Source organism: Marmota flaviventris, chromosome 19, assembly GCF_047511675.1.
Source record: "Marmota flaviventris isolate mMarFla1 chromosome 19, mMarFla1.hap1, whole genome shotgun sequence".
In the NCBI taxonomy this organism is placed as follows: Eukaryota; Metazoa; Chordata; class Mammalia; order Rodentia; family Sciuridae; genus Marmota; species Marmota flaviventris.
Genome location: NC_092516.1, coordinates 19,730,869 through 19,753,749, shown reverse-complemented (window position 1 = coordinate 19,753,749; position 22,881 = coordinate 19,730,869). Strand labels below are relative to the sequence as shown.

The following is a 22,881-nucleotide window of genomic DNA, read 5'->3' as shown; positions in this document are numbered from 1 at the left end:
CTCAGCCTGCTTCCCGCTGGCTCCCCCACCCCAGGCACAGGGAGGGTGGCTCCCGGTGACAGACAACCCAGCCAGAGCAGCCCAGGAGGGCAGGGGCACCCATGGGCTCGGGGGCGGGCGGCCTGGCTCCGGCCCCGCTGTGCCCGGTTCCCCAGCTGGGCTCAGGCTGCTGTGGGGCCCAGTGCATCCAGGCAGCGAGTTCGGCTCCCTCTGGCTGGGTTCCAAGGCCAGTCCAGGGTCCAGCCCCGGGTCACTTTCTGCTGCTTGAGCCCCTCCCAGCTGGGTCCCCAGCCTCCTGCCACCTCAGGGGCCCTGCAGCTAGTGTTGCTGTCCTGCCCCCTGCAGTGCCCGCCTGCCAGAGGGCGGGGAGTCCTGCCCGGGGGCGAGGGGGAGGGGGAGGGGAGGGGAGGAGGAGGACGAGGACAAGGGCACGAGAGCAGGATACAGCCGCAGGGCATCAGCGGGGCCTCGTAGTCCATGCTGGCGCGCTCCGCGGTCCTCGTGCTGAGCCTGGCAAACCAAACCGCACCCTGAGGAAGACCCCAGTGGCCAGCACCCCGGCCAGCCGCCGTCCAGGACGGTCCCGCGTGCCCTGCACTCCCACCTCCCAGGGGAGACCGTCCCCTATTCAAGGTGGCGTGCGGCTCGGCCAAGGGCAGGGCCACCCCAGAAGCTGCGCCCCTGGCTCCTTGGCTCAGTGGGCACCAGGCCAGCACGAGGCCAGCGTGGGGCTGGCCAGGAGCCCTGCTCCAGGAGCGTCTCCTGACACAGAGTCCAAACGCCCCAGGAGCAGGCACCGTCGTCCTGGGTTGAGGACCCTGGAACTCAGAGGTGACGTGCTCAGGGCCACGCAGCTGGTGGGTGGCAGAGGCAGGAAGTGCCTGAGGTGTCCAGGGTCTCTGCCCACTCTTAGCCGCCCCTCTCCTGCCTCCCCTGGACAAGCAGAGGCCACCCTGTGTCGAGCACAGGGAGACGTCTGGGAGGGGACGTGGGCAGGACGGGCAGAGGGCAGGTCCCACCTCTGGGGTGTGGGCATGGCCCTCCCTCAAGGCTGGCAGGGCCCGGGCACCAGTACCAGGCCTGCGGCCGCTCGGCGCCCCCCCACCTCCCACCCACTGGCTCCTCTCTGCCCCCTGCAGGGCCGCCCTGCCCAGGCCTGGCCGCATCCCTTTCAAGGCATCGCTACCATGAAGTGACTGTCCCCAGCCACAGGCCCAAGCAACAGTGGGTGCTGAGGAGGGAACCGGGGACTCTGAGCCTGGCCGCGGGCGCTGGGCTCAGGGGCCAGGAGCAAACTGAACGTGGCCTTTACAGATGGCCTTGAGCTCTGCGCAGCTGAGATGGGCGACATCCCAGCGAGTTCACGAACCGCGTGGCCCGTGTCCTCCTGAATCTTCCTAAACCCGAGCACAGAAGCCAGAGGACAGCCCCCGCACTGGCCGCGGGCATCTCGGACGGGCGGCTGCGGCCTCTTCCCAGCAGGACGCGCAGCGAGGCACTTAAAGCCGTCAGCCCTGCAACCTGGAAACCCAGCGTCCCCAGACAGGGACGTCCCCAGATGGGCAGCGCAGCCCCAGGCTTCGGAGAGGCTCAGCCGAGCTTTAGAAAATGGCCCAGCGTCACGTGTGATCGTGTTTCAAGACCCCACAGGACGCGCTCCAGAGCAAGCGGGTGGACAGTGGTGGGTGTCCCCGGCCTCACCTCCTGGCCGGCTGTGGCCGCGGCCGAGCCTGCAGGTGGTCCACGAAGAGGATTTCTTGAGCAAAATCGAAGTGGCAGTTGCCTGGCCCCTTCCGGAGGAGGAAGCCCTCGGGGGGTGACACACACAGGCCGTCCAGGGACACGTGGGCGATTTTGGCCTGGTGGACAGAGACAACCTGAAGCTGGGAGCCTGTGGGGACAGGTGCACGCTGGCGGCCAGCGGCTCTGGGCACAGGCAGCAGCTGGGCACGAACTTCCTCGACACCAGGCCCCAGCTGGGGCCCGCCCAATGTCCCTTGGCCCACCCTATGCCAGGACCTGGGCACTGGGGCGCTGGAGGACAGACGGGTGACACCCCTGCTGCTGCACCCAGTGACGTGCTCTCTGGTCCCCAAGTTTCAGAGGTACACGTGACTTGGCCAAGGTGCCATCCAGGGCACCTGCTGCGGTGGCCTGCACTGGCATGGGCACTGGTGGGGGACGGCCACCATGCAGTGGTGCCAGTGGCTGAGCCTCCCCAGGCTCGCTCCCCTCAGCTGCCAGGTGGGCACGGCGAGGAGTTCAGGGGTGTGACGTGCCCATCAGGTGGCCTGGGCTGCCATCCCCACAGCCCTGGTCCCTCCCGGTCCCTCTCCAGCGCTGAGCTCATCTTCTGCAGGCTCTCGCTGCCTGGCAGTGTCCCTGGCTGTTTCTGGGTCCCTACTGATGGCAGAGACCCCAGCGGGCCCCACTTTACCTGCCTCGGGGCCTGTACGCAGTAGGTGCATACTAAGAGCTTGCTGAGGGTGTGGATTGGGCCAACACATCCCCTGGCTCTGGACCAGAACTCTCCAGCTAAATGCCCGGATCCGCCAGCCGCTCTCTGGTCCCCACTGGCAGGGTGGGAGGCGGCTGGGGCCAGGGGCCCACCGCCAGCGCCCGCTGCCTGACCCCGGAGTCTGGAAGCCGGTCCCCTCCCACCCCAGGACTGGGGGTGCAGCTGCTGGAATCTCCTTTTGGGAGACGCAGAGAGGAGGGAGAAGGGGGGAGCCCTGCCTGGTCTCAGGGACAGTGCCCAGGCCCCTTGTCTGCGCCAGGCACTCCCAGCGGGTGACCTGCGTGTGCAGCAGAGGGCCTCCGCGGCCGCCTGGGGCCTGCCTGGGTGTCCTGTCCTCTGCCTCCCTCAGGCCGATCCCCAGCCCGGCCTCGGAGCTCCAGGACCTGTGGGACCACCACACCCCTGGTCTGCTGGCTGGTCTCTGGGAGGGACCTGTCCTCTGGCTTGGGGCCAGCAGGACCGAGGCCTGCATCTCCTCCTGGGCAGGGTCACCGAGTGAATCCGGGAGCAGAACTGGGCCGAGCCCCGGGAAGCCCGGTGTCCACTCCCCAGGAAGCGCCGCCGACTCCCCTGGCCGCAGTGGCCGGTCCTCTCTGCCCTCCTCTGACTGACTGTTGTTCAGGGGGGAGGGAGGCAGAGCCGTGTGCCCCTCCCCGGCAGGAGCCCACGACCGGCCTGCCACCCACAACTGGGGTGTCCCCTGGGGTCGGGGGGCACTAGAGTCATAGGGTCTGTCCCTCTGCAGCTGGGACCTGCCCCTCATGCCCACATGGCCCCGTGGTCACTTGTGCCAAGGCTGGGGGCCGACCTGGGGGCAGGGACTCGGGCCCAGTTTCCTGGGGAAGCCGGCAGAAGCTCACGTGGAGGGACCGTGATCTGCTCAGGGGGACCCAAAGACCCAAAGGTCAGCCTGAGGGAAAGGCCTTGTTGTTCTTGTTTTGGGGGATCGCGATGGACCCGAGGTGCTGACCCTGTTCTTGTATCATAGAGACAGGGTTTGGCCGCGTTGCTGAGGGCCTCGCCAAGTTGCCGAGGCGCCTTTGAACTTGGGGTCCTCCTGCCTCAGCCTCCTGAGCGCCTGGGCTCACGGGCGTGTGTCCCCGGGCCTGGCGGGAGCCTGTCTTCCGAGGCCAGCACATCTGGCTTTTCCAACGTGCTGAACGTGAGAGGCGCTACCCAGAAACGGGGCCGCGTGAGGGGTTTGTGCCTCCTGCCCAAGGAGCCCTTGCCCCAGAGGGCACAGCTGGCTCAGCACCAGCCGTGCCAGGAGGGCCAGGCTGCCACCCCAGCCTAGTGACCATGGCCCTGCAGGGTCCATGGGAGAAGGTGCGTGGCCTGGCACATGGTGGGGACCCAGATCTGGGGACCACAGGACTGAGGTCGAGTCCTGGCCTTGCCAAATGCAGTGTGGTAAGGGGACGCGCCCTGCTCAAGGCAGATGGCAGCCCCTTCCCTGTCCTCCAGCCGAGGGAAAGCAGGACACACAGCTGGTCAGGGCAGGGCCGAGGTTCAGCCCCAGGCCTCTCTGCACTGCCGTCTTTTGGGACCTGACAGCTTTGTGCCACGGGAGGGTGACTGTCCACCTGTTCAGTCACCTCGGGTCGGACGGCCTGTGGAAAGGGGCTCCTGTTGCACCTTCCTTGCCCCAACAGAGGCTCGTCTTAGAACCCTTGCGTTTTCACCCACAGCACGAGAACAGCGCAGAAGTCAGGCCCTGTGGGCTCCTACTCTGACTTGGACAGGGAGCCTCGCTGTGTGACCTGGGGCAAGAGACTGAACCTCTCTGAACCTCAGTTTAACACCCTGGGAGACAGCATTAACAGCTGTCCCAGAGCCTGGGGTAAGGATCTAACACGGGAAGCCCCAGCATAGGCCTGGTCCTGGGGCTCAGTGGACATCAGGGCCATAGCTGTTCACTGTGAATGGAGGCCGCTCGCCTCAGCACCAGAAGAAAGGAGGCCCGCTGTCCCCGCGGCTGCCCGGGGCTCCTGGCTGCAGCTGCTGTCTGCAGGGGGAAGCAGCAGCCGCGCTCTCCCTGGATGCCACCCCCAGCTCCATTTGGAAAGTTCTGGAGGATTTATGCTTCTCCCCCCGGTGGGGGGGCAGCCATTCATCAAGCGCCGTCCCCTGGCAGTGGGCTGAGCGCGGCCGGCTCCGGCTTACCCCTCGGTAGGTGTCCTCGGGAGATTTATTGTAGTTCCAGAACCGCAGGCCCGCGATGCTTTCGGCTCTGTCGAAGCGGATCGTGACCACGTGGTCCAGCCCCGGCGAGAAGGGGACCAGCCACATGTGCTTGTCCTCCATGGTGATGTTGACTCCGTCAATCAGCCTGCAGCAACGGGACGGGGGCCAGGTGGGCGGCCCAGCGGGGGGCTAAGCCCTCCTCTGCACCCTGCCTGGCCCTGGCCCAGCCGGACGGGCTCCTGGGTGGGGGAGGACGGCTGAGCCCAGCAGGGAGGCGCCACCGTCATCTATGGCCTTAGATGAGACAATTTTTAATATCTTCATAGTCACCGATTTGTTTATTTTATTTGTAAATGTGCTGAGGCTGGACCCCAGGGCCTCACACACGATGGGCAAGCGCTCTGTCCCTGAGCCCCAGCCCCAGCCCCGAGGAAATTTCAAAAACAAAAAAAATAAGCAAAAGCAGCCCGTACCGTCCAGGGCACAGCAAAGCAATCACCACGGTTTAGAGCAACAAGGGAGCGAGCGTGTGTCGTCGCCAGGTCCCCGAGCAGCAGCCCCATTCCTGGGGGTGGTTGTTTTCTTAAGGAGGACAGGAGGCACCCTCCACCTTCCTGAGCCCCCAGCCCACCCGGGTCCCTGTGACCTTGGGGCTGCTGCACTGGGGACAGGCCCAGGCTGCCACTGTGTTTCCTGGATTTGAAAATAAACTTGATTTTTCTTTTACATTTTAAAGTTTGGGTCTGGAATGAATCTCGCGCTCTAAGTGTGCATCCAAGAGGTGATTTTTTTCCTCTAAAAGGCTGTTATTAAGTTGATGGATGGCGTGTCGTGCGACTGCTGGCATTTAGAGCTGAGGAGACGAAGCCACGACGCTGGGTGTGGGGGGCTGAGCTGACGGAGGACGGCCACCCCAGAACCTTCTACTTCCTTCCAAAAGCAATTATTTGCGTGTCCTAGAAATCGGAAACCACTGCCCAACTCTGAAGCACCAGATGACGGAGACGGGGGGCTTCCAGAGACCCTCGGGGGCTTAAATGAGTCCCCAGCTGTGACCCAGATCAGGCCTGGAAAGGGGCGGGGTCAATCTGGCAGCAGGAGGATCCTGGTGGCCCAGCTCTGGTCTCTAGGTACCGTTCTCCAGCACAGGGATGTGGCCAGGTGGGACCTAGGACCAGACCCACCCAAGAGGAGCCGGGGACATCCTGTTGCAGGAGGAAGCAGGGACGCTCTCAGGGGTGACGGTGTTAAAGCGTTCAGGTGGCGGGCGGGGGCTCAGCAGAAGGTCTGGCCTGGCACGAGCAAGGCCCTGGTCCCGCCCCGAACCACGAAAATGAGGCCATAAAAATACAAGTGAATTAATACGTGGGCTGGGGAGTCCTCGGGGTCCCAGAAGGGGACAACCTGACAATAGTGAGGACAGTGGACGGCTGAGACCCTCCACGGCCTGTTTACGTGTCTGTGATGCTCAGAGCACCCAGTGCTTCAGAGGAAGTCTGCTGTTTTGAAACTTTTAGGGAAACGTGGGGAAGACTCCACCCAAGGTTTCCTCTCTGACTTGTGCCGAGTCACCAGGAGCTGGGGACCGCAGTCACTCCAGGAAACGAGAGAGAGAGAGAGAGAGAGAGAGAGAGAGAGAGAGAGAGAGAGAGAGAGGAGACACAAGGCAGAAGCCCAGTCTTCCCACCCCACAGACGAAGGGCCCAGGCGCTGAGTGAGACTGGCTGCCGGCCTTGGGGCAGCTGGATGGGCAGTCAGGGGGACAGTCAGGGGGACAGTCAGGGGGACAGTCAGGGGGACGTCCCCACGGCACACACAGTAACACCGCTTGCCCGTCTTGCCCCTGTGGCCACCTGCACCCGACCGGCCTCCAGGACTAGTTAACAGTCTGCCAGAGACGCGCGGGACCCGGGAACGGGCTCAGGACCCCACGGAGAGGTAAGGTCCAGGCGCTGGCAGACAGGAAACCTGGCTCCTGCCCCCGGTGACTGCAGGAGAAGAGGACGAAGACAGAGGGACCTGGAGATGACAGGGAGCGGGGGAGACCAGCTGGATGAACGAGAGGGTCCGGGTGGGGACCACCGGGCAGGAGCCAGGCCCACAGGCCCAGGTGGCTGGGATCTGGAGGTCCGAGTGGCCCAGGGCCGTCAGCGCCAGCAGAGGACGGCCGGGAACAACGGCCACTCTACAGAGAAGCAAGCAGGAGCCACGATGACCCCACGCTCGCTGGCTCTGGCCAGGCCCGGGGTGCCGCCATTCCCAGGGACAGTCTGCCGACAAGGAGCCCAGGCCGGCGGCCTCGCTCAGGGCCAGGGCTCAGAGCCTGATCCCCTGGGCCTGTGTCCAAGTCACGACGGCCCCTCAACGAGGCTGACTGACCGCTCGGTCTCTGCTTCTATCTGCAAAGGCAGCAGTGACAGTGACAGTCTGCGTCACCCTAAGTCAGGACGTGACTGGACGAAGGCCTGCGCCCCTCGGCACGTCCTGTGCTCCCCTGGGAAGCACCCAGACGGCGGCTCCCACTCAGTTACTGCAGCGTCACCGCTGTCCTTACTGAGAGGTGGCAGAGGGCAGAGGGGCACCTCAAGTGTTCCTCACCTCCCCGCTGCTCCAGGCAGTGCCCGGTGCCGAGCAGGCGCTGGCCTGCGGCAAGTCCCCGTGGGGGGATGGGGCCTTTGAGGCTGGTCCCTCCTGGGCCTGCCCTGCCCTGGCCCATGCAGTCTGACGCGTGTCGGGCCAAGTGGGGCTGCGGCGGCCCGTGGCGTCTTCCCAGGCCCCAGTCACCACCTCCGGCCCCCGGGGAGGCGGGGAGCCTGTGGCCCCCGGGAGGTGGGGAGGTAGGGAGCCTGCGCCCCGGGCCTGGGGGTGCACTAAGCAGCTGCCTGAGACATGGACCCGGCAGGTCCGCAGGCAGCCCCAGCTCCCGTCCTGCCCACCCCTCCCAGGTGTGCGGCCCTGGGAGCGTCCCCTCCCTTTCTGAGCCCCACTTTTCCTGCAAGCACAGGACCCCACAGGCAGGGTGGCTCTGGGGAGGTGACATGGGGACGCTAGGCCATGTCTGAAGTCTAACATGCAGAACAGGCTCCGGGACGGCTGCTGACCCGAGTGGGGGGGCCCCTGGAGGCACTTACTTGTCCAGGGTGCGCGAGTCCTCCGTGTACTCAGGGAGGTCATTCAGGTCCCTGGGGGAGGCGGAGACCTGGCGCAGGAGGATGGGCAGAGCTTGGCCGTCCTTGCCCACCACCTCCAGGCCGGTGAGCCCCAGGTAGTGCGGGTCCCCCCAGGAGGCCGTGAAATTCAGCCGAAGGCCTGCAACAGGGAGAAGAGTGGCCATCAACGCCTGAGGCTCTGGGGGAGGGTCAAGGGTGGAGATGAGGCTCTGAGGAAGGGCCTCAGGTGGCCATATTGAGCCAGATGGGCCCCGTCCTTTCCTTGGGCCCAGGAAAGGTGTGCGGCTGCCCATGCTGTTTGGTCCACCGGCTTTCCCCGTGGGGCTTCTTTGTGAGCCAGGGGCCTCCCGGTAGCCCATACTCCTAGTCCCCTCTTCCACCTCAGGGCCTTTGCACATGCTGCTCCTGGCCTTGGAACACACATGGCCCAGGTAACTTGTGCTCGCCCCTCAGGTTCCAGCCCACTTCCTCTTGCCATCTTGGGCCAAGCCAGGCCTTCCCCACTGGCCTGCCATACTGTGCGCTCCTCTTCCAAGCCCTGGTGGGCCCCTGGGGTCTCGAGATCACTTGGTACATTTCCATTTGGCTGCCAAGGGTCTTTCTGGACAACAGGATCGTGTCCCAGAGAGGCAGTGACTTAGGGAAATTGACATTTTATGCAAATTGGCCACTCGAAGGATCCACGCGGCTTCGGGATAAAGGAAGTGACCTCTGGTGACACCGCTACCCTCTTGCCCTGTCCCACCCTGACTCCCATCAGAGACCGTCAGACGTGCCCTGGCCCTGGGGCGGCACAGCACAGGTGACTCACTGGCTTGCCCAGAAAGCTCCCGAGGAAGCTCTTGGTCGCGCCCTGGTAGGGACCTGCTCAGAGGAGGGACTGGACGCCCGGGAGGACACGGCGCCCCGTGGCCAGGCTGTGCCCAGCCTCCCTCAGCCTGGCGTGCTCCCCAGGCCCTGCTGTTCCCCAGCACGGCTTCTGTGACTCAGCCCTCAGACTCTTCTGCCCCAAGGTGCCAAGGTCCCCTCATTACCTCGGGGCCACCTGCGGCCAGCCCGGCACCCGGCACGTCAGTTCTCACCCTGCTGTGGAGCGAGAGGCAACCATTCCTCTGCCCCCGTCCCCGCCCCTTTGCATGTGGCTCTGCAGAGCCTGCTGCCCCCTGCGTCCAGGCTGCGGGACCTGCTGGCCATCAGGCAGGACCGACAGGGGCTGGGGCAGGGCTCTCTGTCCCCAGGTCCTTGAGCCTGCCCTGTAGAGGGCCAGGCCAGCCCAGTCACTGTCTCGTTGGCCACCAGCTGGGCCCGGGGGAGTCAGCCCGGCCCACTCAGCTGCTGGTCCTGTGCTGGGTGGTCGGCTGAGGACGACGGCCCAGGAAGGCCACACAATCAGGAGCAAGTCAGACCAGACAGACGGTGGCTGTGTTAAGCGACTAGATTTCGGGTTTGTCTGTTCCACAGCAAAAGTTGACAGACTCTTCTGGGTCTATGTTCCAAGGTCACCTTCTGAGAGGCCTTTCCTGAACCATGTCACTCTCTACACCCTCACTCTGAGGGTCTTGGAGATAACACTGCCTGCAGCATAAGCTATGTTTACTCACGAGCTCATTCCCACTAGTCTCCCCAATTCAAACAGAGGCCCCCTGGGGCCAGGACTTGGTTTTGCTCATTGCTGTATCCGCAGAGCCTAGAACAGTGCCTGACAAATACATGCTCAATAAAGATTTATTAAAAAAAAAAACCTCAAGATCGATTGAAAAGTAGGTATTCAGTATCTGTCTGCTAGCAAATGAGGCCACGTAAAACTCCCGGGTCTCACTAAATTCAGAGTGAAAAGTAAATAAATATTTATTGATCATCGACTATGAACCAGGTCCTGGTTTGGGCAGGGACTCACTCACACCAGCGAGATCGCAGAGGGGCTTTCACTCTGGCAAAGACAGTCAACACCTAACAAATAAACAAATGCACAGCTCCTCGGCTGATCGTGGCACAGAAAAAATAAAGGGCAGTGGGGTCACCAGGAGGGAGAGACGGTAGGGTGGTCAGGAAGGAGGCCTGGGGCTGACGCCTGGGTGTGGAGGAGGAGATCTGCTGTGTTTTTGCATTTCTGGAACATTCTAGGCTGAGAGGAGGACAAAGAGGACCCACAACTGGAAGCAGGCAGCCAGGGGCGAGCGGAGGAAGACGAGATCAAGCTGGGCAGGGGCCAGATCTCAGGAGGCAGCTTGGATGTCCCTGGCCTAGCTACGGGGCTCCTGGGGGGTCACACTTAAGGCAAGGGCGGGTGACGGGTCTGCCTGGCATCTTAGAAAGCTGTCCTGTGGGCCTGGCCGGGAGACCAGCGGGGAGGAGGCTGGTGCCAAGGACATCCTGGGCTGGGTGGCCTCTGTGCGGCAGACCGAGCCCAGCACTCTCCAGGGCCTGGGGTGGAAGGGAGGGCAAGCAACCTCTGGTCCTCCTGAAGAAGGCTGGGACAGAGAGGGGTGGCTCTGGACGAGAGGGACATCTGGGGAGGAACAGCGCCTCCCCCTGCGAGACCCCAGAGCCTGGCCGGCCTTCCTGCTGCGTCCTGCTGGCCAGGCGCCCACGGTGCGCTCCGCCCAGGCTGCTCTGGCCACCGCAGCTCTGCTTCTGAGCGCAGAGCCCCACTCCTCATCCATCTTCCTCGGTGTATCAATTGGTATTTATACAAATGGAAATTAATTTTGCTTTTCTCTCCCGTGTTTCAACCCTCTCTGCTGCTTTCCTATTTATCGCTGCTGATATTTGCCAAACTTCCAAAATTAGTGTCGTTTGCAAATTAGCAAGTCACACATTCCCTTTCAAACCATTAATAGGATTTGGCCCTATTTACCAACCCGATACGTCCCCTGGGTCCCTTTACTAAAGTGTGCGCCGTCTGCACAGACGGGCAAGGCCGGCTGAGGGTTCAGGCGCCAGCGGGGGCACCAGAGCCTCAGAGAGGAGTTCAGAGGTCCCGGGCCTCGTCGCAAATGCCCAGGTATGCGGCCAGCGGCCTTCCCGTGAGGACAGAGGCAGAGGAACCCCACTGTCCTGGCCACCAAGGTCTCTGAGCTCTGCCGGGCTCCGCCCACGGTACTGCTCTGCCATCTCCGGGAAAGGCCAGGAGCCGCGTTCAGAGACACCAGCAGAGGAAGGGGACAGTGGCTGCTCAGCCTGGCCAGCACCCCTGCCCTCCTTCCTCCTCCGCCTAGGCCACCCCCTGGTCTCCCCCCGGGAGCCCTGCAGAGCTCAGTCCCTGCTGCCTGGGCGGCTCGGGGCGGGGCTGTGGGCCGAGCCTGGCCAATCCCTGCCGTCGTCGCCCACCCCTCCCTCCCCATGGCGAGCCACGTGATTGGCTTATGGGTGGGCACGTGACCAGCTGGACCCAGAGGCTTAACTCTGGGAGGCTGTGGGCCGTTGGGAAGCAGCAGGCCCCTCGCGCCTGGGGTTGCTGGGTGGAAGGTGGCTAAGAGGCCAGCGCCCAGGAGTCCCCAAGGGGACAGTCTGAACGTAGGACGGGGCAGGAAACAGGCCAAGAGCCAGAGGGCCACAGAGTCTTGATGGTACCATCCTTTGTCCTGATCCACTTCTCAGGAAGCTAGTGACCCCTAACCTTTTAGTTGCATAAACCACTAAATTCCCATTTTTGCTGAACTCAGCTTGAATTCAGTTTCTATTGTTGGTAAAAAGAAAAAAAAAAAAAGAATTGGGACCAATGCTGGGAGACCAAACTAAGAAATGACTGCTGTCTTGTGGGATTTCCCAGCTTCACAGGGGATGTTGACTTTGTGGAACCTCTGATGTGAGGTGGCCTGACAAAACTGTGAGGTAATGTGACAGTGCGGTGGGACATTCTGTGTGACCTTGAGTGGGTTACTCAACCTCTCTGTGCCTTGGTTGCCTGATCGAATCTGGAGAATGGGGATGGATAGGAAGAGCTGAGGGGCGGGCAGAGGGATGAAGCAGAAGCCCTGGCACAGTGCCTGGGAGAGATGGATGGGGTCTCAAGCCAGGCTCCTGCCTGACGTTAGGTTGGCTTTTAAAACTTGGGTCCATTACTCTAAAGTCCTTGAGAGTGGCTCAGCATTTTAGGGGCTGGAGACTTTGGCAACTGTCATCACAGTGGCCTGCACGTCTCCTGTTGGGTTCATTCCTTAGCAGTTTATCGTGGGATGATCCTGTCAATGACAGCGTCCAATGTTGCCTTCAAACCGTGGGACAGTAGTGCGTAAAAACCTGGCTGGTCCTGCGCTGTGACCTTTGACCCTGCTGTGTTAGTGTCTGGGAGGCTCCTGCGTGTTTCCTACAGGTCATCCTAACACCCGTCCTCTGCCAGGAGGTGACTTCCACCCTGGGGCGGGAGGGGGGCTTTCTCAGGACAGTGGGGGAGACCTCAGCAGGACATGGGGCTGCAGCCGGTGTTTAAGGACCCAGGGTGACACCGATGCCCCTCCCAGCCTGGGACTGAGGAGCAGGGAGGGCCAGGGCTGCCAGCCCCTGAGTCTGCAAGAGCCACGTCCCTCCCAAGGACAGCCCTGTCCAAGGACTTGAGGGGCAGGATGTGGACACCTGGCCCCCAGTCACCTGGGTCAGCTCCAGCTCCGGAGCCCCCAAGGAGCAGCTCGGGCCTGCCCCCCACCCCGCCTGTCCGGCCCCGGCCTGCGCCAGCTGAGGTCCACGGGCAGCCCCCACGGCCTCCACCTGGGGGCACCCCTCTGGGGACCCCTGAGGACAGCTGGGCTGGCAGAGGGAAGGGCCCAGGCCAGGGCCAGGAGAGCCCTCCGGAGGGGCAGAGGGCGGAGGCCAGAGCCGGGGGCTGGCTGCATCCTGAGACGGGGGTGGGGGCGGGCCCAGTGTCACAGCTCCTGTCTTCAGGACATAAACTGGGAGCAAGTGACATGTAGAGGGGCCAAGGAAGAGCAGGCAGCCCGCAGCTTGCCCAGCGCCTGCTGACAGTGGGGAGGGGGGGTCACAGCTGGCTGCGACCTCAGCCTGAAGACTCCGGGTGGCCGAGGCGCTGACGTGCACTGAGAGAGGGCCTGGCTGGAGGGGGACAGGGAGGGGATCTGGGAAGCCAGATGGGATTCGCTCAGAGGTCACCGGCTGGCCGCGGGTGGGCGGGCCGTTCGGCATGTTTTCTGCCACTCACGCGGTGTCCCCAAACGTCACAAAATGTGTCAACACTTAGCAACCTGGAGAGTCACCCAGGACCTGGATTTCCGGCCCTGAGGAGTGAGAGGACCCGGCCCTGGGCTGTTTCTGCTGTCCCTCCCGGAGCGGGGACAAGGGCTGCCAACCGCCAACTCTGCAGCGTGGGGGGGAGGCTCAGCCACTGAACCGGGGCCCCAGGTCCCGCCTCACCCGAGCTGGGCGCCCACCGCAGCCTCGGGTCAGAGCCCCTGGCACACGGAGGGTCACGGCGAATGCAAACAGGCCTCTCAGAAGCCGCGGGGAGGGGACCGGGCCTGCTCTGAGCTGAGCCTGGGCTTCAGCCCTGACCCACTGGCCTGGCGTCTCCGCAGGTGCCACCTGCCTGAGGACCCCGGGGAGCCCTGTCCCAGGTGGCCGCCCCGCCTGCCCCGCAGGGTACTCACAGATCCCGTGGTAGATGCCGGGCTCTGGCGTGCTGACCTCGGCGACAGGGGTGACCGGGGGGCTGGGCGGCAGCTCTGGCCCGGGGACCTGCACGGCCGTCGGGGAGAAGCAGAGGGACGGGGTCAGTCTCAGTGGCCTCCACACAGCCCATGGCTTTTCCCAGAGCGCACTGCGCACCCTGGGCCCTGGGAGGCCGCCCTGTAAGCCGTGGTTAGCGGGACGGTGACCAGGACTGGTCCTGGCCAGCAGCAGGTGCCCCCTAGGTGTCCAGACCTGCTGAGCAGAGAGTGACCCACAGGCTCATCCCGAGGGTGGACGGAGGGGCAGGAAGGGGGAAGGACCCGCAGCTCAGGCCCCTGAAGGTCCAAGCAGGCCACTGCGTGGCTCCCCGGGCCTCCGGGGGACCTGGGCCCCCTGTTTCCCTGGGAAAGTTGGGGCCAAAGGGCCTCCACTGCTTCATCATGGGGACAGCAGGTGCAAAGCAGGCAGAGTCACTGTCACCAGCAAGATGAGCCCTGCGGCCCTCACCAGGGGGTCCACCCGCAGCCCCCGAGAGCCTGGAACTGTCTGGAAGCCCTCAAGGTCACTCCCAGCTGGAGGCCATGGCTCAAGGTCACCTCACGCTTTGGTGGCCCACGGAAAGGTTGAAATAGTTGCCTTTGTATCGCCCCCCCATGGTGCGGGGACTGAACCCAGGGCCCGGGCCGTGAAAGCAGGCGCTCTGCCAACTGAGCTGTCCCTAGCCCTCAGAGCTCAGGGCTGCCATGTTTTTAAATTAAGAGACTTGACATAAAATTCAGATTTTTGCTTCTCTTGAAAAAAAATGAGAAGAAAGAGCAAATGTCACCTGGGAGGAGTGGCAGCTGCTTTCCTCAGAAGCCGGGAGGGGTCCCCAGTGCCAGCCCTCAGCGTGCAGCCCCCTCCCCACCCAGGCCTGCAGCCAGGCCTGGCCGTGACCTCCCTCCTTCCCCCGGTGGCATCTGCATCCCCTCCTCCTCAACCAGGTCCCCTCCATGTTTGTAAGGACACTCTCAGAGGGCCAGAGGGGTCTCCTCTCCTGACTTGGCTGACCCTTGCTGTGAAGCTTATCTTTTATTTTTTAAAAAATTAGTTTATGGATGAAAAACACAAGGTTGGGAGTGACCCGCTCCAGCCCCAGCCCCGATTCCCTGTCACTGTGCGCTTCTGTCCCCAAGGAAGTCACTTCACCCGCCGGAGTCTCACTTCACCCATGGGACACGAGCAGGTCTTCCCGAGGGTCCTCGTGGGTGGGCATCTGCTCACCGCACCCGCCTGGACCCCCACGGTGCCCCAGGTACCCCAGATGCCCCAGCTGGGCCACCCGCTACGGCAATGGTGAGGTCACTGCGAAAGGCCTTCCCTGTCCTTCCACCCAAACAGCCACGAGTGATCCAGACCCAGAGCCCAGCAGGAGTCCCCGCACTGCCGGCCTCTGAGTCACCCACACGACAGCCTGTTTCTCCTGCTTTGATTAAAACCTGGGGACTTGCTCCACTTCAGTTAAAGGAAATTAAAAAAATAGTAATTAAGGAATGAAAGATGACATAAAGGACAAAAAATGAAGTGGAAAATGGGGACTGTCCCAGCAGCCCCGGGCAGCTCGAGGACACCGTCCTGATTCTTGCCGCCGCACCTGGTCGTCTGCGCAGGAGCCGGCCTGGGTGAAGGGGCGCTCGTGGCCCTCGCCGTCGGCCGTGCTGGGCCTCCCCGGCACCTCCTCCAGCTGCAGGCTGCCCGGGGCCTCCACGTCCACCTCGAACGTCTCGTCGGAGCAGAAGATGGCCTCCAGGATGTCGTCGTCAGTGGTGAATAAGATGGTGTCCCCAAAGTGCTCCGGGGCTACAGGCGTCATGGAAGACAGGGTCAGCTCGCCCACCCAGCCGGACCCCGAAGCCCTCGTCCCTTCTGCTCGGCCACCTCTGCCACCCCCGGCGTGTGTCGGCCCTGCGGCCGAGGGCTTCCAGAACGTTCCAACAGACACACTGTACCTCCCGTCAGCGTCCCCGAGGCCTTGGCGATCTCTCCGTCGAAGATGCACTGGGCGTCCAGCCACATCACCACGTCCTTCACGCCGCGGAAGGAGTGGATCCGGGATTTGTTGTAGTTCCAGACCCGGATCAGCGCCACGTGGCAGGGCTGGGCGAAGTCCACGGAGATGGCGTGGGGCTTGCCGGGCGTGAAGGGGGCCAGCCAGACGTGCATGTCATCCTGGGTCCGGTTCACGCCGTCGATGAGGTTGGCCACCACGCGGGGGTCCTTCCCGTAGGCCGGGAGGACGTTGATGTCGGGGGGCTCGGCCCTGATGCTCAGGACCTGCACGGGCTCGCCCTTGGCGCTGAAGATCTCGATCCCGTTGAGGCCCACGTAGTGTCTGTCCCCCCAGGTGGACTTGATGTCGATGACCAGGTGCTGTCCGTAAGGCAACACGGGGATCTTGAAGTCACCGTCGCCCTCGGTGTCGACAGAGCAGTCGCCCTGCCCCCTGGGGGGCCCCGGCTCCTCCTCCCTCCAGGGGGGTGGCTGGTCCCCGAGGCGGCCACTCCTCTGCTGCTGCAGGAACTCGTCCAGGACGTCGCCCTGGACGTCCAGGTTGGAGATGCGGCCGCGGTGGGAGCGGTCGAAGGCACCGAGGGAGTCCCAGGACGCGCGCAGAGAGAGGTCCTGCTCGCTGCGCCAGCGCGCCCGGGCGGCCCGCGTGTCTTCTGTAAGAGAGGACACGGGAGGGGGGACCTCAGAGACTGACTCAGCGTGGCCTGGGCCTGCAGGGACAGCTCAGGTGTCACCATCCTGCACTCGGTGCCACGGCGCCAACACAGAGCAAGGCCACCCGTGCACAGAACCTGGGACCGCCCGTCGGATGCTGGGTCTGCACAACACTGTCCTCCATCACCCGAGTCTAGAAGCCCCACCCCCATACCTTGATTGGCGTGACTGTCACACCAATCAAGGGAAGGGTGTACTTGGGTCCTCAATGTCCTCCAAAGACCCGTGAGTTGGAGGCTTGGTCCCCGGCCCACGGTGCTCGTGGGAGGTGGTGGAACCTCCTGGGGCGGGGTCTGTGGAGGAAGCCAGGTCACAGGGTCGCCCTGGAGAGTCCTTAGCACCCCAGGCCCTCCTTCCTCTGTCTGCTCCCTGCCACCAGGAGGTGACAGCTTCCTCCACCAGGGGGGCCCAAGGCAGCAGTGCCAAGCAAAGACAGGAAAGCCTCCAGAACGTGAGCCCCGAGAAACCTTTCTTCCTTGTCCGTTGCTCACCTCAGGCATTCTGTCACAGTGACGGAGAGCTGGCACAGGGAGACTGGGCACGTTAAGAACTCTGCCAGAGCGGCCCCCTTGATGAGCTCTCAAGGCTGGGGGACGCTGCTGTCTATGGTCTGAGTTGGCCCTCAGGGGCGGGGGATTGTATTTGAGGCTGCGTAGCCATGGGACTCCAACAGTGTCCCCAAAGCTCATAATGAACAATCAATGGGAAAAAGCTGGACAAGCAGTTAGACGTGACTGGGCAAGGGCAATGCGCTCCGGTGTTAGCAGTGAGCGCTTCTGGGGGTGAGTGGGAAGGACGTCTGTTTTCTTCTCTGCACCTTCATCTTCTAAGCCCTTGTATTACTTTTAGAAGCAGAAAACAATGCTGTTCTACAAAGTGGACAAAGTGGTGATGGTGGGCACTCCTGCAATCCCAAGGCTCAGGAGGCTGAGACAGGAAGGTCACGAGTTCGAGGCCAGCCTGGGCAACTCAGTGAGACTCTAAGCAACTCAGTGAGGCCCTGACTCTAAATAAAATATAAAAATGGCTGGGGTGGGGCTTGGTGGTTAATCGCCCTGGGTTCAACCCCTGGTACCAAAAACTAAAAAAAGTAAACAAGCCGACAAACATGTGTGTCACAAGGGCTCGGCTGCCACACGTGGCTATCGCCTGTGTCCTGAGCACGTCGAGGACACCGGCAGCCCTCTCAGGGCGTGCTGACAGATCAAGGCCCTGACACCTGCCTCAAGCAGTGGCCGGTCCTCAGAGCCCTGCAGCAGCCAACCACCATCTCCAGGTGTCACTCTGAGAAAACAGCATCCAGTGACACTGACGTGGCCTCTCCCCTTTCCTGTGCCCTGGGCCCCGGGCCCGGCCTCCGAGGGGTGCTGCGGTCAGTTGTCTCCTCCTTCTAGACTCAGGCAGCCCGTCTCACTGTGACACAGGACGAGGGCAGTGCCTGAGCCCTCCCTCCAGGCCTGGCCCACTGTCCCTCTGCCCCCGGCCACCTGGTCCTCTTTGCTGCTGTTTGGCCAGCCCCAGCAGCCTCCCCTTTCTTCTGGAAACAACTTCTGATTGTCCTTTGGAGAGTCCCCCACCTTCAGGCCACCCAGACTGAGTGGATCCTGACCGCATCCCCTTTCCAGCAGAACTCAAAGATGGGCTCTTTGAACTGGCCACAGGAGGCTGGTGGGGGAGGAGTTGCCAGGGTCCATTTTGCTACATGGCAGGGAACCTGCCTGAGGAGGGAATGACACAGGGAGCATGAGCTGAGGAGTGGGGAGGAGGACAGGATGACAGCTGAGCTCCTGGATCAAGCCGTGCCTGAAGCCATGCCTCTGGCAGCCTTCTGTCCTTTGTATCAATGGGAACCCACTGTTCCCAGAACTCACAGCCTTCTCCAGGGGACTATGACTCCGGGCCTTTCCGCAGTCTTCGTCTCATGCCTAATACCCTAGGCAAACCTCTTTCGTCTGATATTCCCTCCTCCACTGTAGAGACACACCACTCTCTAGCTGCCAGCTCCTCCGTCACACCAGGGCCACCTGCCACATCCTACTGGGAGTGTCCCCAGGCCAGGTCCCAGCTCCCTGGTCCTCTCCTGGTGCAGCCTCCTGTCCCAGCCCCTGGGCCCACAGAGGCGCAGCTCTACCCCATACCTCCAGGTCCGGCTCCCTCCTCCGTCGTCCAGCTCTGGTGACCGCTCGGTAGGCCCAGCCCTGTCCACACTGTGTCTTCAGTTTCCACGGAGCTGCCATCCACCCCTCTAATGGGCACCGTGTGTCCTACGCCGAGAAGGAAGATGAGCTACCCTCAGTGCCCACAGGTTGGACTGTGCCCAGCAGGACCCGCTAGCCCCGTCCCTCCCAGTCCTCTGCGGCCAGGCCGCCCTCTGCCCAGCGAGTCTCCTCCTGCCTCCGGCCCTTGCTGTGCCCTCTGCCAGGACTGCCCTTCCCCCAGAGCCCTGGCTGCCCTTCCCGTCCCCTCCTGGGACAGGCCCTCTCTGTGGCTCCCCCTTGCTCCAGGGATGCACTGGGCTTAGCTCAGCCCCAGTGCCCGGAAGAGCCTGGGAGGTGGCCGCCTGTCCCTGCCCCCGTCCCCAGAGCAGGCCTGGAGGCCGAGGGTGCCCTCCTCTGCCGCCCCCCAGCTCCCGCCTCCTCCCCTCCCTCATCTGCTGGGGGAGAGCCTGGGCGGAGGCCTGTCCCCTCCAGCAGCGAGGCTGGACATCTGTAGGAGTCCGTGTGGACCGTGGGGACTCGGCTTCAAGTGACCCGTCTCCGTGACCAGGAGGAACGGCCTGGCTGGCTGCGAGCACACCAGGGAGACGGCGCCCGAGGGCACTGGGTCTAAGTGACGCAGAGACCCTGCTCACAGCCCGTCCCCCACCCATGGGGACCCTGCTCACAGCCCATCCCCCACCCACAGGGACCCTGCTCACAGCCCGTCCCCCACCCTCGTCCTGAGTCGCACATGCTGGTACAGAAGCAGAGGAGTGGGGACTCTCTCCTGGGCCACTGGGAGACGCCAGCCCCCAGCCCCCGCCCCAGGCCGTGTGTCCCTCCGCCTGCAGGGACACAGGTTGGGAGGGACGTCTGACAGGAGCTGCCCAGCTCAGCACTTGGGTGGATGAGGGTCGAGGGCAGCACGAGACGCTCGCTCACTGCCACTCACACACACCTGATGGCCACCCAGACAGGGAATGGAGACGCACCAGGGACACCCCAGACGGCCACGTCCACGCCAGCCAGTGGTGCCTCAGCCCCTGCTGACCCGACAGGAGTAGACGCCTGACCCCGAGCCTCTGGGGTTGCTGCTGGAACCAGAGCTGGGACATGGTCACTGAGAGCCGTGAGGCCACTGGTGACAGAGCAGGGAGCCGGTCTCGGGAAGGGGAGGACACGGGCCACAGAGAGGCCGAGCGGCCAGTGGCCCTGGGAGCACAGGGAGCTGGGGCCTAGGTTCCTGCCACCTTCCTGGTCCCAGTTCCCAGGGGTGGCCTTCCTGCCCTGGGGCGAGGTGCTCTTTGAACGTCCCCCAATAGCACCCCGCCCTGCTCAAGCTGGGTGGACGGACGTGTCACCTGCAGCCATCTGGCCTGGCGAGGGTGCTCCTCCGAGGCCGATGTCGTCACATTAAGGAGCTCTGGGGACTGGCCTGGGGACGTGGCCTCTCAGGCCTCCCTCACGGAGGCCGCACTGTTGCAGTCCTGGGGGGCTCAGGCAGCCCAGCGCCGTGGGGGGCTCGGGCAGCGCGTCTCCTGAGGGCGCGTGGGTCTGCTCTGGGTCGCGGGGCAACCCTCCAACACGAGCATCTTAACAAGCACCAAGTCCCACGGGCTCAACGCTCACGTGTCACCGAGCCAAGCAGCGAGGGCCCGGGGAGATGGGGTCTCCCGCGCTGGTGGGGTTACAGGATCGCTTCTCCTCGGGACTCCCGGGGCCCGTGGTCTGTCTGCCAGGAAGGCTCAGAGCTGCCTGGCTCTCCTGGGGCGGGGGCCAACGGTGGCTGTGGCAACAGGCCACGGGAGTCAGCGGTTCCGAGTGTGGACGCCAGGGCCACTCCACCTGGGGTCAGCAGCTGTGACCCAGGAACACACCTTAAACCTCACACTTAAAAGTGGGGCTCACGTGGGGCTTCAAGGTCACCCGGGAAGGTGCTTGGGCCAGAGGCTGGCAGCTAAGAGGCCATGGATCCAGCCCTCCCTGCTCCATCCCCACACTGTCCCTCCCTCACTGCATAAGCCGGGGACCTGCCTCGGTTTCTCCCTCTTTTTCGATGCTGGGAATTTAACTCTGGGTTGCTCTACCCCGAGCCACGTCCCCAGCCCTTTTTATTTTGAGACAGGGTCTCACTAAGTCGCTTAGGGCCTTGCTAACTTGCTGAGGCTGGCCTTGAACTTGAGATCCTCCTGCCCCAGCCTCCAGAGCTGCTGAAGTTACAGGCGTGGGCACCAAGCCCGGCTCAAAGAGCTCCCGATTCTTCCCTTCCACTCGGCTCCCGACCCCCAGGCTCGCAGGGGGGGCAGGGAGGTCTGAGGGACCAGAGAGGGACCACAGGGGCAGCTCCGCTCAGGCAGGCGCTCAGAGCCCAGGGACTTGCTCTGGTGTCTGGAGTGACGGCTCAGGGCCACTAAACACTGATGCAGGGGATGCTGATGTGACCCAGAGAGCGACGGGCCACCCAGAGGCAGAATCAGAGCAGGCAGGTGGCTGAGCGTGCGGGGAGGGGCGAGCGCAGCTGCTGCGGTCTGCGGGGTGCCCCGTGTGCCAAGCCCTGGATCCCCCGGAATGCGTGTGGGTACGGCCGAGCGTCCTCTAAAGACGGGAAACGGAGACTGCCCAGGATGTGGGTGGCGGGTACAGGAGCTGGGGGACACATGCCCCTGCAGCCTGACTCCGCGTGCCCCCACCTGGTGCAGGGAAGCACCTGGGGTGAGCGCGATGTGGCAGGTGGGACGCTCGGTGGATGGGAAGGACGCACGAGCGTATCCAAGCCTGGCTGCCGCTGGCGTGGCCCTGTGGCCGGCCCCGTGGCCCTGCTTTGAGGCCACCCATCATCCCACTTGCTTCTTGCAGCACTGGGGGGGGTTCAGCCCATTTTACAGATGGAGACACGGAGGCTCCGGGGTGGAGTGCTGGCTGGGCCAGGTGGCTGCGCAGCGCTGAGAGCCCCAGGACGGTGTGCGGCAGAGCCCAGCCGCTTCCCGTGAGCCCAGCCAACACATGGCGCTTTCCTGGGACACACAGTGGCTTAGGGACACTCTCCGTCAGTCACCAGTGTGGGAAGTACGCCTCCTCCTCAGCCCCGCTTCTCGAGAAAAGGAGAGGTCCAGCGGCGCCCTGTGGGGCCTCCCGGGCGGGCCACTGCAGTCCCTGCCACTCCCTGAGGTCCCTCCCAGGCCCAGGCCAGCCTTGACTGCGAGCAGCGCACGGGGGTACTGTCCAGGGCCAGGTGAAGGAGCCAGAGGCCAGTATGTCCAAAGGTGGAACTAACCCAGGCGATGCTGGAGAACAAGGCCAAGGGACGCGTCTTGGGGACAATGACACCTATGTGTATGTCTTCAACAGAGCGCCCGCCCACTTCTCTCACTGGCACCGCCTCTCTGGACCCTGAGGCAGTGGAACTGCGGCCACCGGTGGCCACCAATCCCCTCATTTTGCAGATAGAGAAACTGAGGTCCAGGGAGCTAAGTGGCTTCTGCCACGAGAGGTGCAGGACGGTGGCACCGAGCTGGACGGCCCCAGGGCTTACCTCGGCTGGCTGCCTGGTCGTCCCCGTGCCCACTGCCGGGGGCCTCCTTCCTCGGGCCCCTCCGCCCACTGGCAGGGCGCCCCCTGGTGGGGGGCTGGCCAAACAAGTCCAGGTCGTCACTGGAGACTTTGGGTGACTCCCTCTGGGGCCTCTCCCTGGCGATGGCAGTCCCGCTGGTCGCCTGCCCTTGGTCGTACTGGGGGCCTTTGTCCTTGGCCCTGGGCTCTCCAGGGGTCTCCCCAGTGGTGTCCTCGGATGGGGGACGGCCTTCCTGGCCCAGCGGCTCCCCAGGGCCAAGCCACAGGGGCCGGGGCTTCCCCGCTGCCTTCTGCCCGGCCTCGCCCACGGGAGAGGGCCGCAGCCAGCAGGGCGTCCTCCCTGGAGGCTCAGAGGACCCCCTGCCCGTGAGGCCTCCCAGCTGCTGGGGTGGCGGGGGCTCCCTGTCCAGAGGGGGCGGGCAGGGAGGGGCGTTGGGCACGCGGCCCGTGGGGGCAGGCGCTGCCAACACCCTCAGATCCTCCTCCGACCTGGACAGGTCACCTCTGGTGCCACCAGGAGGACTCGCCCTTCCACCAGATGGATTTCCTCGTGGGGAAAACTTGACGTCCATCAAGGCCTCTGCGGGCTGTGAGCCGGTGGGGCTGGGCTCCTTGTCCCCGTCCCTGCCGGCCACCTGGGGGGCATCTCTGCCTCCGTTACAGCGAGTGGCGTCCAGGGCGCCCTCGCTCCTCTCGGGCTCCAGGTCCACGGGGAAAGTGTGACCAGCCGGCGCCGCCCCGTCTCCTTTCTGCAACGCGCCCTCGAAGATGAGGCTCTCGTTGACATAAAGCTTCAGGTTCCTGACACCAACGTCGAGGTCCTGGAAACACAAGGTTCGACAAGGTGAGGACGCGC

The 22,881-nt window shown here is 63.8% G+C and overlaps 1 protein-coding gene and 1 long non-coding RNA gene across 5 annotated transcripts in view; one reads left to right on the top strand and one right to left on the bottom strand.

Annotated features, from left to right (window-relative positions):
• Katnip (katanin interacting protein) overlaps nucleotides 1-22,881 on the bottom strand; it is a 141,700-nt gene that overhangs the window by 5,345 nt on the left and 113,474 nt on the right. For 3 of the 4 annotated variants that reach the window (XM_071605631.1, XM_027948688.3, XM_027948689.3), the window contains 9 exons: nucleotides 21,988-22,846; nucleotides 18,396-18,521; nucleotides 15,483-16,196; nucleotides 15,128-15,333; nucleotides 13,473-13,560; nucleotides 7,834-8,011; nucleotides 4,682-4,847; nucleotides 1,702-1,859; nucleotides 446-510 (listed from right to left, as the gene is read on the bottom strand). In XM_071605631.1, the coding sequence (XP_071461732.1) occupies nucleotides 446-510; nucleotides 1,702-1,859; nucleotides 4,682-4,847; nucleotides 7,834-8,011; nucleotides 13,473-13,560; nucleotides 15,128-15,333; nucleotides 15,483-16,196; nucleotides 18,396-18,521; nucleotides 21,988-22,846 (2,560 nt within the window). Of the gene's footprint in view, nucleotides 1-445; nucleotides 511-1,701; nucleotides 1,892-4,681; nucleotides 4,848-7,833; nucleotides 8,012-13,472; nucleotides 13,561-15,127; nucleotides 15,334-15,482; nucleotides 16,197-18,395; nucleotides 18,522-21,987; nucleotides 22,847-22,881 lie in introns of all 4 variants that reach the window. The other variant, XM_027948690.3, reaches the window with a different exon arrangement.
• Nucleotides 6,251-9,741, top strand: LOC117794808 (uncharacterized). The gene is made up of 2 exons (XR_004618680.2): nucleotides 6,251-6,640; nucleotides 8,633-9,741. It is a non-coding gene; the product is annotated as an uncharacterized lncRNA (long non-coding RNA).